Source organism: Peromyscus leucopus, chromosome 1 (assembly GCF_004664715.2).
Source record: "Peromyscus leucopus breed LL Stock chromosome 1, UCI_PerLeu_2.1, whole genome shotgun sequence".
NCBI lineage: Eukaryota > Metazoa > Chordata > Mammalia > Rodentia > Cricetidae > Peromyscus > Peromyscus leucopus.
Genome location: NC_051063.1, coordinates 164,813,643 through 164,831,746, shown reverse-complemented (window position 1 = coordinate 164,831,746; position 18,104 = coordinate 164,813,643). Strand labels below are relative to the sequence as shown.

Genomic DNA, 18,104 nt, shown 5'->3' with positions numbered 1-18,104 from the left:
AAATACCATGTTTGTAAAGCTAACTCTTGATTTTTAATTTCCCCATTTTACATCCACTTCTCACAATGGAATATTCATTCTCATATTTAAATCAACGCAGCCTCTCACACTGTGATTCTGACTGAATTCTTGTTTCTGTTAGTTCTATGGAAATGCCCTCACAGCTGCTGCAGATGGTAAAGCAGGATGGCTTCCTCCCCGTGGCTCTTTGTTTTCCCTGGAGTTACTAATTGTCTTTTTTTTTTCCAGTTATTTAATGGCTGAGCATTCTCTGTGTTTAACCAATTCAAACTTCAGTTCCTTGTTACCAATCTGAATGTTTTCTTAGAGCCAACAACCAACTGATTTCATCGTGCAGAAGTTTGTCTTGGCCCCTGGCCTGCTCTTGTCTGGAACACAGCTACCTTGCTGGGATCACTCTATCTAGTTGGATTGTTATTTCACAAATTCTTGATTTTCGGGGTTTGGTTCCTTGTTCTTTCTAAGCTTTCAGAGAAAGGGCATGAAGAGGTATGTTTTTGGTAACAATGTGAATCCGAAAGTCTGTCTTCACACTTGATGGACAGTCTGGCTGGGTATAGAATTCTGAATAGTCGTTTCCTTTCAGATTTTGGAGGTAACTCTCCATTGTGTTCTTTTTTCTCACCATCTTTATTATTTGTGTCACTGAGAAGAATCCACGATCGTGCAGATTCCTAAGCCTTTGTCTGTGCTCCTTTTCCCCGTCCTCAGCGCTCTGACATTTAGTAGCAACCTGTCTGGAACTATTTTCATCACTCAGTCATTCACTTGTGTCTTTATACTATTTGTTTCCAGAAACTTCTTAAATTTTCCTAAATTCTTTCCCTCCTTCATCCCTATATTTGTCTTCTGAAATTTATTTTTAAAATTTTTTTATTATTTGAGAGAGAGACTATCTAGAGGTTCAGGAATAGGTGTTTCTTCTGTCAATTAAAGAATTAAAAGGCAGGAAAGAAGTGTCAGTAGAAATCACGGAGAATCTCTGAGGAGCCAGCATGTGATACCAGCTAAACTGGGGTCCCCTCGTTAACAAAATGACTAAGAACAGACTCAAACAGAAGCCCAGGGGCAATGTAACGGAGATTAAAAGAAAAACCCCAGCACAGGCAAGTTGCAAATCTCAAAACTGCCCCAGAGCAGGGGGAGAATAGAGTTGGGAGTGGAGGAGAAAGAAAGCCACAGTTTGAAATTAGGTGCTTGGAGGTCAGTCACATGGCAGGCAGAACCAGCGCTTTAGCAAAAGGGGGCAAGAAAGCCAGGGTAGCAATACACACCCTTAATCCCAGCACTTGGGAGGCAGAGGCAGGAGGATCCCTGAGTTCGAGGCTAGCCAGGTCTACACAGTGAGTTCCAGGACAGTCAGGGCTACACAGTGAAACCCTGACTAGAAAAAACAAAAGGAAGAACAGAAAGAAAGGAAAAGGAGTGGGCATGGGTGGGGGGCGAGAAAAAGAGAAAGGAATGAAGTCCAAAGTACTAGGGAAAGCATGCTTGGGCTCTGGCTGGCAACTGAAAGAAAAAAAAATGAAGAGATGAAAAAGGAATAGTTATGTCCATCTCAGTCAGAAAAGGGGGCAGACGCAGCTCATCCTGATGGGCGATTCATAGGGACTGCACTAGCAGAGAATTCTGGAAAGGAACAGTACTATCTTGAGGTGAATCTACCTTTCTATGGTGGTCCCTTTGGTCCTTGACCTGCTCAGTTGAATTAACTCTTTTTTTGCTGTTGGGTTTCTTGTTTTGTTGGGGGAGGGGTTAGTTTGGTTTTTGGTTTTTTGTTTTTTTTTTCAAGACAGGGTTTCTCTGTGTAGCCCTGGCTGTCCTGATCTCACTCTGTAGACCAGGCCTACCACCATCGCCTGGCCTGAATTAGCTCTTGTGTGATCAGAAGGGCGTCTCCACCTCTAGATAGATTCTGGTTTTTTTGTTTTGTTTTGTTTTGTTTTTTAACTACAGCATGTGACGGGAGAGGTGTACACATGTGGAGGTCTCTCCCATCTTTACATGGGTTCCAGGGATGGAACTCAGGTTGTCAGGCAAGGTTTCAACCACAGAGCCATCTCGTGATCCCTCCTTCTGGAATTTAGATGAACTTGACATAAATTTCCTGTCCATTTCTCCCCATGCCCCGCTCTTCTCTCCCTTGCCCCACGCCAGGGTGGGCCCTAGGCAAGTGCTTGCTCCCGTTTTTCTGTTTCCTGCTCCTTCTGCTCCATATTAAACTTATTTCTGTTACTGTACTCTGCTGACTAATGTATCTGAGGTGTTGGGGTATGGACGCGGGGTTCTCATGCATGTTAGGAGAGCTTTATCAAACCCTCCTGGCCAAGTGTATTTTTTTTTAAAGATTTATTTATTTATTATGTATACAGCATGTATGACTGCAGGCCAGAAGAGGGCACCAGATCTCATTACAGATGGTTGTGAGCCACCATGTGGTTGCTGGGAATTGAACTCAGGACCTTTGGAAGAGCAGTCAGTGCTCTTAACCTCTGAGCCATCTCTCCAGCCCGGCCAAGTGTATTTTTATTTTCCAAGAACTTATTTCTTTTGTTTCAGAATTGGTTTTGTTGGTAGTGGTTTTTGTTTGTTTTTTGACATGGGGGTCTCCCTGCTGTAGACCAGGCTGGTCTGGAACTTTCTATGTAAACCAGGCTGGCCTGGAACTTTCAGTGATCTTTTTGCCTAAGCCTTCCCAATGCTAGGACTGTAGATGTGTTCTACCACATCTGGCACTTTGAGTCTTGGAATTTGTAGTATTTTATAAATTCTACAGTGCGGTCTTCTATAGAATCCTGCTCATGTTTAAGGTCTCAGTGTCTCCTCTTCTTCCTCTGACATTAGTAACATTTCACCAGTTCGCTTCCTTCTCCCCATCTGTTCCATTGTTTTTATTGATATCAGCATTGCTCACATTTGGGAATGGAGATCTGACCCTGCAGAGTGGCCAGCCTATGAGTGCATGAGCAGGGCTGCTGACCAGGAGATCCAGCCTGGGCTGATTCGGACCTTCTTTGTCAGGGAATTCCCAGTGCCAGTGTGCTGGGACCTCTTTTCTTGGTGTAAGACACACACACACACTTATTTAATATAGAAAGGAACAAAGGAGGAAGTAATTGAGCAGGGCTGGTATAGGCGTGATGACCCCACTGATATGAAAGGGGAAAGGCATTATAATATAGTCCTTCTCTCTGTCCCTCCCTCTCACCTCCATCAAGTATTTGTTCAGGTCTTTTTGCACTAGGCAGTGGCTGAGCCCTGCCTCAATAGTGAGCATATAAGTCTACTAAGGGTGGCAGAAGAGCACTCTGGGGCAGACAGCTAGCTCTATGTAGTAAAGGAGCACTCTGGAGCAGACAGCTCTATGTAGTAGAGGAGCACTCTGGAGCACACAGCTCTATGTAGTAGAGGAACACTCTGGAGCACACAGCTCTATGTAGTAGAGGAGCACTCTGGAGCACACAGCTCTATGTAGTAGAGGAGCACTCTCGGGCAGACAGCTCTATGTAGTAGAGGAGCACTCTGGAGCAGACACCTCTATGTAGTAGAGGAGCACTCTGGAGCACACAGCTCTATGTAGTAGAGGAGCACTCTGGAGCACACAGCTCTATGTAGTAGAGGAGCACTCTGGAGCACACAGCTCTATGTAGTAGAGGAGCACTCTGGAGCAGACAGCTCTATGTAGTAGAGGAGCACTCTGGAGCAGACAGCTCTATGTAGTAGAGGAGCACTCTGGAGCACACAGCTCTATGTAGTAGAGGAGCACTCTCGGGCAGACAGTCTATGTAGTAGAGGAGCACTCTCGGGCAGTAGAAGGAAAGAAGCAGACTCCTGTAGTTCAGCAAGACAGATCCCTTGAAATGTGCTTGCTCTAACTTAAGGGGCAGATTTTTAATTTTCAAGATGTAAGAATAAATAGCCATGCATGGCTGTTAGTCACCACGATGACCAAGGGAAGACGCTATGGTTTGTTTGTTGAGACAGGGCCTCACCCTGTATCCCTGGCGGATGGTCTCTGCTTCTTCCAGGCAGTAACTCTGGCCTCACAGTCCTCTTTGCAGCTTTTCTCCTGAGTCTTCTTTGCAGCTCAGCTTCCAACTGAGAAGCTTTTATTGTTAACTCTGGCAGGGAGGGGCTTAATGAAGCTGCTTAGTTTCAGGGACTTCCTGAAGCTATTTTGAGTTGTTTACTTTCCTGCTTAAGGAGTTTCCCTGCAGGATGGAATGTTTCCATCTTGGAGAAATTTGTTTTTCTCCTTTCCCCTGGCTCTTATAGTTTCTCTGGCCCTCTTCAATGATTCCTGAGCCTTAGAGGGAGATAACTATAGATGTCTACCTGTGGCTAAGAATTGGGCCACTGTACCATAGTCACTGATGGTTATGAGTTTCGGCTGACAACAGTGATCTATGGGTGTAAGCACACATGTTCAGAAAGCAGTTTGACAGCCAGGTGGCGGTGTTGCACACCTTTAATCCCAGCACTGGGGAGGCAGAGGCAGGCAGATCTCTGTGAGTTCGAGGGTAGACTGGTCTACAGAGCGAGATCCAGACAGGCACTAAAACTACACAGAGAAACCCTGTCTCTGGGAGAAGAAAGAAAAAAGAAAGAAAGAAAAAAAGAAAAGAAAAGAAAGAAAGTTTGACAGACACATCACATCACATCCATTTAGTAAAATGACAGAAGTTGTTTCCCTGTTGGGACCAAGACCTCCTCACTTAGTACCAGACGTGCACTCCCTCTTAGAGAGCAGGCCTTAAATCCAATTGGAAGGCTGTTGGTCTTACCCAAGATAGCTAAGCCATTATTGCACAAGCAGGCACATCCTGCCTAGCATGCCGGTATTCCAGCACCAAGGGGCCATAGCCAAACAGGAATGTTGGTGGCAGTTCTCCACCAGTGACCTACACGGTCACCTCTGGCCATGTGGAAGCCGGCCAGCAGGGTGTGCATTTCCTGTTCGATCCCAGCTTTATTTCTCCAGGTTCCGAGTCACAGCTTGCACATGCAGTGCCTTCAGCAATAGGGTCTTACCATCTAGGTGTGGCATATGACCAACCCCAGTAGCAACAGCCCATATGGCCCGCGGGGCTTTCCTGGCCAACAATTCACCGGGAAGTTAAGCCCACCTCTGGCACTAGGGTTTTCATTCAATAACCTGATGGCCTCTGGGAGTCCCCTTTTCCACCCATGTGGGTTACCTTTGGGATTCAAACTCTTTAGCTATTGTCTTAACGTTTTTCCCTTTTATTTAGCCTAGCCTTAGTAGGGCTGTAGGTAGGTGGGAACACCATTATACCAGGTTGTCTCTCCAATGGCCTTCCAAATCTGCAAGCCACTCAGAGGTTAGCCCCATGTCTCTATAGTAAGATTTTTCCCAGAGGCGGAGCAGGACAAGGAATGTCCTGAGCCACCAACCCATAACAATAGTGAGGGTACAGAGATGACCTTGGTGTATCACTCTGGAAGTCCATTGTCATCTCTTCCCAGAAGTGGCAGGTGATCCCAGAGGTTCACACCAGGAAGGTACTGAAGGCAGACACAGGCAAGGTCTAACACAGCATGGCACGGTTCCATCCCTTGTTATCGATTGCTTCCTCCAGTGGTCAGGGCTGAGCACAAAGCACAGACAGGAGGTGCTAACTTGATTAGTTCCCTGTAATCCTCAGTCACTCTTTGACCCATTACATTTCTGGATCCTGGAACTGTCCATGGAGCCTCCCTACATTCTCTTCACCTGATAGACTTGGTGGACCTGGCTTAATCTGCTCAGCTCTACATGGGGTCAGAGGTGAACGTGGTCTTGCTCTCCCCTGCTGCACCTGCTGGCTCCCTGGGTCGGCACTGTACCAGTGGCTGTAGTGTTGACTCCATTCAATGTGTCTGGCTGTTGGGGGAGGCCCTGGAGGGAAAACCATCTCCACCTCTAGTGTGATCCTTTGCTGGAGGGAACCCTCCTTCGTCTTGGAGGACGGACTTGACCATCTTCACCTCCGTTGTTCTATCATGGATGCCTTCTGTGAACTGCTCCTCAGGCTTTGAAGCCACCCAGAAGTCCATTAGCACACAGTCTGGCTTTCCGTCAGTTGTTTCCCTTAGAAACTCCAGCTAGACCTTCCCATATTCGTCTTCAAGTAACCCAGACACCTCTCCCTCCGCTTTACCTTTCTCCCATCTCCTCTAGGCGGCTCTCGCTTTGTGGACACTCTTCATATGCTGCTCTAAGTCACTGAGATCTGCCAAAGCCTCTTACTTTATAAAGATCTTGCCCACCAAAGAGCTCGGCAAAGCCACTGAAGCTCCATGCCGGGCTCGAGGTCCCTGCTGGGTGAGCCTTTAGTAACTCCCTGTGAACACAGTGAACTGGGGTCCCAGCTCAGCTTTCCTTACTCCTGGTCCTCCACTGTGGTCCTCCAGTCCTGACATTTATGGGGACTTGAGACCATGCTAACCAACTGTTCCTAATGGCTCTGATACGCCAGTCTGTCGGGGACCGATTTCCCTCATACCTGCTCAGGTTATGCAGCCTTTGTTTTAAGGATGGGATGGTAGTCCCACTGCTCAGGTTTCTGCCTCCACAGCAGCCAGATGGATCCCATCCGCTTACAGGCTCTTTCATTGCTTTAAAAGTCTCCCTAGCCAGGGAGCTTTTAATCCTAGCACTTGGGAGGCAGAGGCAGGCAGATCTCTGTGAGTTTGAGGCCAGCCTGGTCTACAGAGTGAGTTTCAGGACAGCCAGGGCTGTTACACAGAGAAACCCTGTCTCCAAAAACCAAAACAAACAAACAAACTTCTCTCCCAATTCCACAAGTTCAAGTTGTGAGCATGCCCTGTTCACCCTAGTTTCTTGTACTGGACTACTGTTTAGGCCCCCATCTTTGTGTTGGACAGACTTTCCTTTTCCTATTAAGGGTCGGTCCCTCGGGGTATCTTCTACTGCGTCCACCATGTTCTCCTCTTCCTCGCTCTCTGAATCTTCCCATGGGTTCCAAGTTCTTGGGTTCCAGAAAGGGCTTCTGACACAGCTCTAACTTGTCCTCTCTTTTCCTTCTGGCCCCCAGGCCCCCCGAAGCGGCAAGCCAGCACCTACACCTCACCCTCTCGCTTATCTAATTTTCTTGCCAGGTCAGAGGCTAACACGGAGGATGCCGCTGCCTCTCCCTCTCTCGTCAAAATTGCTCCGTTACACAAACAAGTTCCTGCTTGGCACCTTCTAGGCCTCAGGTGCCTTGCTAACGACCAGCAGTGGCCAGGCAGGCTCCGCAGCTGCTGCCAACAGTCTTGACTCTTGTGTGCCAATCTCAAAGACAGCCAAGGTTCCTCTAACCCTTACCTGTTTTCAGGGCATCTCCCTGTTCACATGCGGACCCCACTCATCAAGCAGGCATGCCACCCATACCACATAGGTGAGGATTCCATCCTGGGGTTCCTCCCACAGACACTCCTAGTCCTGATGGCTCAGCCTCGGTGGCATGTCCACCACCCCGAAAGAACCAGGCGACCACTGTCGCAGCACAAAGGCACAGTCCTCTGCAGATGCTTCCCCCTCAGGCAGCTCAGCCTCAGCGGCACGCCTGGCTAGCCATGGTCAGGACCATAGTCAGGTCCCCACTCCTCCCAAGTTCATCTTTGGTTCTGCTGTGCTCTTGTTTGGCCACCAGTTGTGTTGTGAGACAAAACTTTTCCTGTGGAGACACAACAGACATCTACTCACTCCAGACAGGGAGCCTGCGACAAACCAAAGCACGGATCCCACCAAAACCAAGCTTTGGGACTCAGTGAGTTTTGTTGGGGGTCACTTACAAGAGCAGAAATGACTCACAGACAGCTGCATCACCAAGGCCCACCCCAGCACGGTGACAGCTCACACAGCTGGAACCTGGAGCCCACAGCACAGCCTGCAGGCGAGCAACAGCTTGGAGACAGTCCTCTCCAGGTGCCTCAGTTGGCCTACACCTCTTCTGGGCAGCTGGGTGGTTTCTGCTTCTTCCAGGCAGTTGGTCTGGTCCAAGTGTTCTTTGCAGTTTGGTTTGTCTGAGAGTCTGTTTGCAGCTTGGCTTTTCTGAGAGGGACTCTCAGCTTTGATTGATTACTCTGGCAGGGAGGGCCTAGTAAATCTGGTCAGTTTCAGGGACTTCCTGAAGCTACCTTGCGTTGTTTGCCTTCTGCTGAAGGAGCTTTCCTGCAGAATGGAATGTTTGAATCTCAAGAGAAAACTATTACACAAAGGTATCCTCATATAGCTTAGGATAGCCTCAAACTCATATATAGCTTATATGTAAACTTATATAGCTTAGGATAGCCTCAAACTCACAGCAATCCTCCTGCCTTGCCTTTTCAAGTGATAACAAAAGTGAGGCACCTGGTTAACATGTGAATTTATTTTTGCAATGCTGTGGATTGGCTTTGTACATTGCTAGGCATCTTAGTTACTGTTCTATTGCTGTGAAGAGACACCACATGACCAAGGCAACTCTTTTTTTATGTATTTTATTTTTATTTTTTAAAATTTATTTATTTATTTTTCTATTATCAGTTTGATACAGTATAAATTCTTATCTTAATAGTGAAATGTTTCATTGAGGCTTGCTCAGTAATTGAGTAAAACCAAAACTTATTATAACCCACAGTCATCCTAGGGTCCCCCCTGCTATATAGCCTCCCTGGTTCTGTGGGTTGCAATCTGATTGTTCTTTGCTTTATATCTAGAATCCACTTTATGAGTGAGTACATACCATGTTTCTCCTTCTGGGTTTGGGTTACCTCACTCAGGATGATATTTCTAGTTCCATCCATTTGCCTGCAAATTTCATGCTGTCATTGGTTTTCTCTGCTGAATAGTACTCCATTGTGTATATGTGTATATGTACCACATTTTTTCTTTTTCTTTTCTTTTTTCTTTTTTTTTTTTTTTTTTTTTTTTTTTTTTTTTTTTTTTGGCTTTTCGAGACAGGGTTTCTCTGTGTAGTTTTGCGCCTTTGCTGGAACTCACTTTGTAGACCAGGCTGGCCTCGAACTCACAGAGGTCTGCCTGCTCTGCCTCCCGAGTGCTGGGATTAAAGGTGTGCGCCACCACCGCCCGGCTACATTTTCTTAATCCATTTTTCAGTTGACAGGCATCTAGGTTGTTTCCAGGTTCTGGCTATTACAAATAGTGCTGCTATGAACATAGTTGAGCATGTATCTTTGTGGTATGAATCAGCATTCCTTGGGTATATGCCCAAGAGTGGTATGGCTGGGTCTTGAGGTCGCTCGATTCCCAGTTTTCTGAGAAACTGCCATACTGATTTCCAAGTGTTTGTACAAGTTTACATTCCCACCAACAGTGGAGGAGTGTTCCCTTTGCTCCACATCCTCTCCAACATTGACTGTCATCAGTGTTTTTATCGTAGCCATTCTGACAGGTGTAAGGTGCTAGATGCATCTCAGAAAGTACATTTCTTTAAATGTCTTTCGCATTTGTTCTGTTTGTGAATTCTCTGTTTAGCTTTAGCCATTTTTAATTGATGTCTATTTTTTTTTTTTTTTTTTTTTTTTTTTTTCGAGACATTTTGTGACTTTTGTTTTGTGAATTCTCTGTTTAGCTCTTTGCCCGATTTATTAAACTTGCGACACATTGTTCAGTATTTTGATGTCTAGTTTTTTGAGCTCTTTATATACTTTGGAGATCGATCCTCTGTCAGATGTGGGGTTGGTGAAGATCTTTTCCCATTCTGTAGGCTGTCTTTTTGTCTTATTGACCGTGTTTTTTGCCAAGGCAACTCTTATAATTAAAAGAAAGCTTTTAATTGGGGGCTTGCTTACAGTTTAGAAGGTTAGTCCAAGATCATCATCATCACGATGGGAAGCAGAGGCATGGAATCTGAGGGTTTACATCCTCATCCACAGGCAGCAGGTGGGGGGGGCTGCCTGGCTTTGACTCAAAGCACCACTGACATGACACTGAGTCATGCCCCCAGCCCCTCACAGGGGAATTCTAGGCAGGCTGTCTACATACTGAGCTCCAGCCCAAGGTTGAATTTAAATAGGGATTCAGGAAAGAGGGAAAGCAGACACTGCTGTCACAGAACAGCTGAGTAAATAGCCAAAGGGAGTGCCGGGGCTGGAGAGGGCTCAGCAGGGGGCTGGAGAGGGCTCAGCAGGGGGCTGGAGAGGGCTCATCAGCTGAGAGGCGAGAGCATCACTGCTTTCGCAGAGGGTCTGGGTTCTACTCCCAGCACCTGTGTGGTGGCTCACAACCATCTGTAACTCCAGTTCTAAGGCATCCATTGTCCTCCTCCGGCCTCCACAGGCACTGCATGCATGTGCTACACAAATCCGCAGGCAAAACACTCATACATATGCAATAATAAAAAAAAATACATCTTAAAAAAATAAAAGTGAGTGCTAGACTAGACATGCAGTTCAGTGGTGGAGTTCTTGTTTGGCTCGGGGCTCTTGGTTCCATTAGGACCAAAAAACTAAAAAGTAAATGCTGTTTGATTCCACCTTCTGAAACTCCTCCACTGTTTCCATCTCGGAAGCTTTGTCTTGTAGCATTTCTCTGAAATGCTCAAGTTCATCCCACTCATTTCCTCCAAGACGACTCTCTCCATCTGATGCTATTCCCAGCCCTTCCATCTCTCATCTCAGCCCAAGTCCGGAAACACCAAATTATCTCCACTTAAATGTGGAGAGCAATTCGCTTTCTGCCCTCATGGGCATTTTCCTAAACAAAGAGAAACCTAGAGAGAAATTAGAGTCTGCCCACCAGCAGAAGTGCCCGCAGGCTTGCCTACGTACACACGCTCCTGGATGTCAGCTGAGCTCCCGCTTCCAGTTAAGGACTGAGAGAAAACTAAGACCCCTCCCAGAAAGGCACCCTCAATGACCCCCCCAAGATGAAAGGTAATTCTTGGGGTCCCTAGCCTCTGCCTCACCCCAAGTTCTTCTTTGCTTTGGCTGTATCACCTCAATTCTAGGAGTCTGCTTGGTCAGTCTCCCTGGTAGAAGTGAATGCACGGACAGGTTCTGCTCTGTCCTTTATTTACACACACACACACACACACACACACCACATAAAAAAGTTAAGCCGGGCAGCGGTGGCACACGCCTTTAATCCCAGCACTCGGGAGGCAGAGCCAGGCAGATCTCTGTGAGTTCGAGGCCAGTCTGGTCTACAGAGCAAGGTCCAGGACAGGCACCAAAACTACGCTGAGAAACCTTGTGTTGAAAAATGGGAAAAAAAAAAAAAAAAGAAAAAAAGAAAAGAAAGAAAGTCCAGGTTAAGTAGGGGTTAAGTATTCCTTCCTGGAGGATTCTTCCTGTCTCTGGGACCAGCCTCTAGTCATTGCCTTCTCACATATCTGTTCCACCCAGTAGTATTTTAGTTTAAAAAAATCAAGGAAATAATATTTAAAATTCCATCTCCTCACACTAGCCACATTTCAAGTACTCAAGAGCTGTGTGTGGACAGTGGCTACCATGGCCATGCACAGGGTCCATCCTGTCATGGCAGAATGTTTTTAGATAATGCTAGACAAGGTGAGGGACCTCCCTCTTAGAAGTTGTGTGGAGTCTGTAAGAAGTGTGACCAAAAGTTCACTCCAGTATCTACACCATTTAAAGAATAAACACAGAGGGCAGGCCTAATGGTGTTGACCAGTCTTCTCAAATACTCAAGTGGCTTGAGGCAGGAGGATGTAAAGTTTAAGGCCAGTCTCCAAAGGAAGTCATACTGGGCCGAGGTGACAGCCCAGTCAACCATCCTCAGAGCCAGGTAAAACCGCGCCGAATTGTGGAATCCAGGACAGGCCCGTCCCAGAGGCTTTCTAGTCTATTTGGTGAGCTCTAGGCCATTGTATGTCTAGGTCAAATGTATGTCTCGCTCGGCATGGAGGCACACGCCTTTAATCCCAGCACTCAGGAGGCAGAGGCAGGAGCATCTCTGAGTTTCAGGCCAGCCTGGTCCACAAAGCAAGTTCCAGACCAGCTAGGGCTGCACAGTTAAGACCTTGTCTCAAAAAACAACAAACAAAAAAGATGCCATGTCTCCAAGAAGGCTACTGTGGTCCTGAGGGAGACACCCAAGGTCGTCCCTCAGCCTCCACACACATGCGTGTATGCACCTACAAACAACTGAACATGCTCACGTGCATTCAAACACAAAAGTGACAGAGGGCCAAGGCCGCAGACCTGACCTCAGTCCCATGTGGTAAAAAGGAAGAACCAACTCCGGCAAGTTGTTCTCCACCCTTTGTGTGCATGCCATGCCCTCCCACACACATAAATAAATGTGAAAAATGATGCATTCAAAAGGCAAGGCTTGGTGAGATCGCTCACCAGATAAAGGCACTTGCTCCCAAGCCTGCTGGCCTGAGGTCAACCTCCAGAGTCCACAGAGTGGAAGGAAAGAACGGACCACAAGTGTACCATGGCACGCATGTGCCCCCACACACCATAAACAAATAAATGTAAAAAAAAAAAAAAAACAAAAAAAAAAAAACTGTAAGGGCTCAAGAGATGGTCCTGTAGGGCAGTGGTTCCCAACCTGTAACTGATGTGGACTGTTTAGTCACACAATTCATGGTACCAGGCTTTTTCTTTTGGGCCACCGACCAGCTCCTAAATCATGACACGGAGACTTATTAGTTTTGAATGCTGGGTCTAGCTTAGGCATGTTTCTGGCTAGCTCTTTTGACTTAAATGAACCTGTTTCTCTTTGTCTCCTTTGCCTCAGGGTTTGTTACCTTTCTTGTCTCTCTCACTGCTTCCCTATGGCTGGCTGGGTGATGTCTGCCTGGCTTCTTGCCCTGGGCATGTCCTTCTTTCTCCTCCTCCTCTCCTTCTTCTTCTCCTCTGGAACCTTGATTCTTCCTCCTATTCCTCGCTGCCTGGTAGCCCCGCCTATCCTTTCTCTGCCTATTGGCCATTTGACCAATCAGGTGCTTTAGGCAGGCAAGGTGAAACAAATGCAGCACATCTTTACATCATTATCAAATGCAGCATGAACAAAAGTACCACATCTATGCCGGGCGGTGGTGGCGCACGCCTTTAATCCCAGCACTTGGGAGCAGAGCAGGTGATCTCTGTGAGTTCGAGCCAGCCTGGCTACCAAGTGAGTTCCAGGAAAGGCGCAAAGCTACACAAAGAAACCCTGTCTCGAAAAAAAAAAAAAAAAAAAAAAAAAAAGTACCACATCTTTGCCTGGTTAAACAAATATTCCACAATTCATTCTGTAAAAAGTTCGTTGTATGTGCCAGAATTATGCCTGGGCTAAGAATGAACAAACGATGTGCCAGCTCCCTGGGATCAGAAGTAAAGGACAGCAGTGATCCCCATCCATGGAGTAACTCTACTTCCCGACCTCTCTCCCCACCAAGGCTTAGCAGTTTAGGGCCCAGATGAGGCTGGCCCCCCTTCTGGAAAGAACAGACACAAAGGCTTTAGTCGTACATCTATTTTGTGGGTATCAAATGACTCACTGGGTCTGACAGGACAGTAATAGGTAGAACACAGCTCAAATGTAAGTGCTCCCTGGTGTAACTGCCATCCCCCCTGCTAAGTCTCAGGCCTCTTTATACTGCAAGATCTTGGGCTGTGGTTATTAGGTGGTTCCTACCTGCCTAGTGCCCTCCAGTGAGGGTCTGGGGGCATGGCTTGGCCATGAGTGATGATAACATGATGGCCTAGCGCGTATAGGGCCCCAGGTTCCACCACCAGTGTCACAACTAATGAAATGAAAGCCCTTTTAAAAATATTTATATTTTTTAACTTACGTGTCTATGTGAGTGTATGTCACCTAGGCACAGGTACCTGCAGAGGCCAGGAGGTGGCCACATCAGAGCTCCTGGAGGGGGGTTGTAAGTGGCTGTGAACTCTCATGCTGCCATCAGCCTCTGAGCTCCAACCCCTGGGACCTTTTTTGTTTGTTTGTTTCTCTGTGCAGCCCTGGCTGTCCCCGAACCCGCTCTGTAGACCAGGCTGGCCTCAAACTCACTCCGGTGCTGGGATTAAAGGCGTGCGCCACCACTGACTGCTCAGCCTTTTTTTCTCATTAAAAACAAAACCACAAAAACAGTATCGTCTCTGGAAAGATAGGAAGAGGATTAAGAGACTGTTCCCTTGACAGTTACAATGGCTGTCATTTCTCCAGCACCGCTTTGCCAGGCACTATCGCCTCTGCAAAAGCTTGGGCGCGGTAGTGTTAGAATTATGCCCGTTTTGCCCGTTTTGAAAAGAGGCACCAGGAGGTACCTGCTCAGGAGCTCCTGAGCAGTTGCAGGTTAGAGGTGAAAGGGGTTCCTGGAGTGCCATGAGGTCATCTAAGTGACACTGACCCTGTCTTTCACGTCCCTGTCCTCAGGAAACTGGACGCCTTCATCTACGACGCAGCAGTGCTCAACTACATGGCCCGCAAGGATGAGGGCTGCAAGCTGGTCACCATCGGCTCCGGCAAGGTCTTCGCCACCACCGGTTATGGCATCGCCCTGCACAAGGGCTCCCGCTGGAAGCGGCCCATCGACCTGGCGCTGCTGCAGTTCCTGGGGGACGGTGCGGCTTCGCTGGGCGGGAAGTCCTACCCTGAAGAGGGGAGGGCTGGCCGTCTGTCCTGGGGAACGTGGGCTGGGGCCGGGGCTCTGTCCGAGCAGAGTGTGTTCACAGTAAGTGACTCTGACCCCATCCCCAGATGAGATTGAAATGCTGGAGCGGCTGTGGCTTTCCGGGATCTGCCACAATGACAAAATCGAGGTGATGAGCAGCAAGCTGGATATCGACAACATGGCAGGTGTCTTCTACATGCTCCTCGTGGCCATGGGCCTCTCCTTGCTGGTCTTCGCTTGGGAACATCTGGTGTACTGGCGCCTGCGGCATTGCCTGGGCCCCACCCACCGCATGGATTTCCTGCTGGCCTTCTCCAGGGTAGGAAAGGGAGCGTGGAAGCAGGGGAAGCACCAGCGGGGGGCGAGGGGGCAAAGAAGTGGAAGGTGTGGGTCAGGTCCAGTGTGGAGGAAGAGGTCGTTGGGTGCGGGCACCTGGCTGACCCGTCCCCACCCCCTCACAGGGCATGTACAGCTGCTGCAGCGCCGAGGCTGCTCCACCGCCTGCCAAGCCTCCGCCCCCGCCGCAGCCGCTGCCCAGCCCCGCATACCCCACCGCGCGTCCGCCCCCTGGCCCTGCGCCTTTCGTGCCCCGAGAGCGTGCAGCCGCCGACCGCTGGCGCCGGGCCAAGGGCCCCGGGCCTCCGGGGGGCGCGGCGCTGGCCGACGGCTATCACCGATATTATGGTCCCATCGAGCCGCAGGGGCTGGGCCTCGGCGAGGCGCGCGCGGCACCCAGAGGCGCGGCCGGACGCCCGCTGTCCCCATCCACCACACAGCCCCCGCAGAAGCCCCACCCTCCTACTTCGCCATCGTGCGCGACCAGGAGCCGCCGAGCCCCCCGCCGGAGCCTTCCCCGGCTTCCCATCCCCGCCCGCGCCGCCCGCCGCCGCAGCTGCCGCCGTCGGGCCGCCACTGTGCCGCCTGGCTTACGAGGACGAGAGCCCTCCGGCGCCCGCGCGCTGGCCGCGTTCCGACCCCGAGAGCCAGCCGCTGCTGGGTGGGGGCGCGGGCGGCCCGAGCGCGGGGGCCCCGAGCGCACCGCCGCCGCGCCGCGCGCCGCCACCACCGTGCGCCTACATGGACCTCGAGCCGTCGCCTTCGGACTCCGAGGACTCGGAGAGCCTGGGCGGAGCGTCGCTCGGCGGCCTGGAGCCCTGGTGGTTCGCCGACTTCCCCTACCCGTACGCCGAGCGCCTCGGGCCACCGCCCGGCCGCTATTGGTCGGTCGACAAGCTCGGGGGCTGGCGCGCCGGCAGCTGGGACTACTTGCCCCCGCGCGGCGGCCCCGCGTGGCACTGCCGCCACTGCGCCAGCCTGGAGCTGCTCCCGCCGCCGCGCCACCTCAGCTGCTCGCACGACGGCCTAGACGGCGGCTGGTGGGCGCCGCCGCCGCCACCCTGGGCCGCGGGGCCACCGCCCAGGCGCCGGGCCCGCTGTGGGTGCCCGCGCCCGCACCCTCACCGTCCGCGGGCCTCGCACCGTGCGCCCGCCGCCGCGCCGCACCACCACCGACACCGGCGTGCGGCCGGCGGCTGGGACATCCCGCCGCCCGCGCCCACCTCGCGATCGCTCGAGGACCTGAGCTCCTGCCCACGGGCGGCCCCCGCACGCAGGCTCACCGGGCCCTCGCGCCACGCGCGCCGCTGCCCGCACGCTGCGCACTGGGGGCCGCAGCTGCCCACTGCACCGCACCGGAGACACCGGGGCCGGGACCTGGGCACGCGCAGGGGCTCGGCGCACTTCTCCAGCCTGGAGTCCGAGGTATGACGCGGCTCCGGGGGGCCCCCGCCGCCCTCTCGGTCAGCGCAGGCCACGGCCCGAGGGGGCGCTCTATAGTGGACAGGACCCACAGGGGTTGGGAAGGACGGAAACGGACCTGGCCGGACCCCGCCTGGAGCAGCGTTCTGCGCCCCCTCGCGTTGGGGGAACCATGAGCCAGAGGGGACTTGGTCGCCCAAATCTCACCCATCCTGAGAGCAAGGGGGCGGGGTTCTTGGAGCCCACCGACTCTTTTTTTTAAACCCGAAAAGGGCTTTTTAACGTCACCTGATTTGGCGGGAGATGGGGAGGGGTCGCGTCGCGCCCCGCGCCCACTCTCGGGGCCATGGCCCTCACATCACTGTGCAGCTCCCTGGCCCCAGCCACACCTCCCGGGGAGCCTGTTTTTAACCTTTCATTCATCAGGACTCAAAACTGTGAGACGAGTACGCCAAACTGTGACTCCAGACCTTGGCCCCGCCACACAGAAACCCCTGACCCCAGACTGTGACTTCCAACACCTAAAATGATCATCTGACCCCAGACTGTGCCCCGACCAGACTGTGACCCTTACGTCAGACTTCGATGACCCCTCCTTTTAGATCCTTGTTGTCTCTGACCTATGACCTATACTCCACGAAAGCCCTACCTTCACCTGCCTCCCCCACTACCAACCCAGATGCCACCGACCACATCTTCAAGTCCAGCCCTTATTTATGACCCTTCAGTGATGATCCAGCAGACACTCCACCCCCGGGCCTCCTTTCCCAGATCTCAGCAGGGTCTGAGGCTGGATTGAGAGGTGGGTCTGGGAGCCCACACTTGACCCTTCCTCCCCACTCCCACTACTACACTGCAGTGTTTGGAATAAAACCATGTTTTTACGCCTCCTCGGTCCAAGCCTGAGCTCTATGTCTGTCTCTTAGGCCCCTTCAACTTCTCGGGAGAAAATGGAATCTGAGAAAAGTCCGTGGGGAAAACAGACAACAGAAACGGGCTGCTGGTGTAACGGTGGCAGAGTGTTCTTCTAGCATTCATAGCACCCTGAGTGCCGCCCCAAGTCCTAGAAAACAGGAGATGGGGGAAGGCACCATAAAAACCCAGGGAGTGGCAAGAGACCGAGGAAAGAGGGGTGGAGGGGGCAGGGAAGAGAGACACCCTAAGAGTAGTGGTAAAAATATGAGATGCAAACAGGGCCAAATCTAGAGTCCTGTTCCTAAGGCTCCTGGCAAGAATGGTTTGATTGGTTATCTTATGTAGATGAAGAAAGCGGCCAACCCACGTCTTGAATACCCTTAATCTCCCCAGTGAGAACCTATTTCCAACATTTCATTATTCCAATTAACCAAAACTCGGGTGCACATGGGTGGATAAAGAGAGCTGACACAGTTGTAGCAGCGGCCTCAAGAGAGACTTTCTGATTAAGTGCCTGCTGACCAGAGCTGCCATGGGAATGCCTGGCTGGGAAATGGACTGCCCCTAGAGGACAGATTCAATCCACTAACTTATACATAATGTCCAGCCTGTCTACTCGAAAGCATTTTGAAACAATTTAAAGCCATCATAACAAGGAGAGGAGAAGAAACCGGCCTTATAGGTCCTCGGGGAACAGAAGCCCAGTCTCTTTGCCAGTAAGTGCTTGTTTGCATACATGAATAATTAACTAAGTGGAAAGACAGCCCCAGGAATGAAAGGTGGAAGATGACCAGGGGCTCGGAAGTCAAGGACTCCTGTAGAACTACAACT

The 18,104-nt window shown here is 50.6% G+C and overlaps 1 protein-coding gene across 1 annotated transcript in view; it reads left to right on the top strand.

Annotated features, from left to right (window-relative positions):
• The window catches only part of Grin2d (glutamate ionotropic receptor NMDA type subunit 2D), a 40,061-nt gene extending 22,813 nt beyond the window's left edge, over positions 1-17,248 (top strand). Inside the window, exons 10-12 of the mRNA XM_028859263.2 lie at positions 14,363-14,550; positions 14,687-14,919; positions 15,062-17,248. Coding sequence (XP_028715096.2) covers positions 14,363-14,550; positions 14,687-14,919; positions 15,062-16,534 — 1,894 coding nt within the window. The 3' untranslated portion in view covers positions 16,535-17,248. The remainder of the gene's footprint in view (positions 1-14,362; positions 14,551-14,686; positions 14,920-15,061) is intronic.
• The last annotated feature ends 856 nt before the right edge of the window (positions 17,249-18,104 follow it).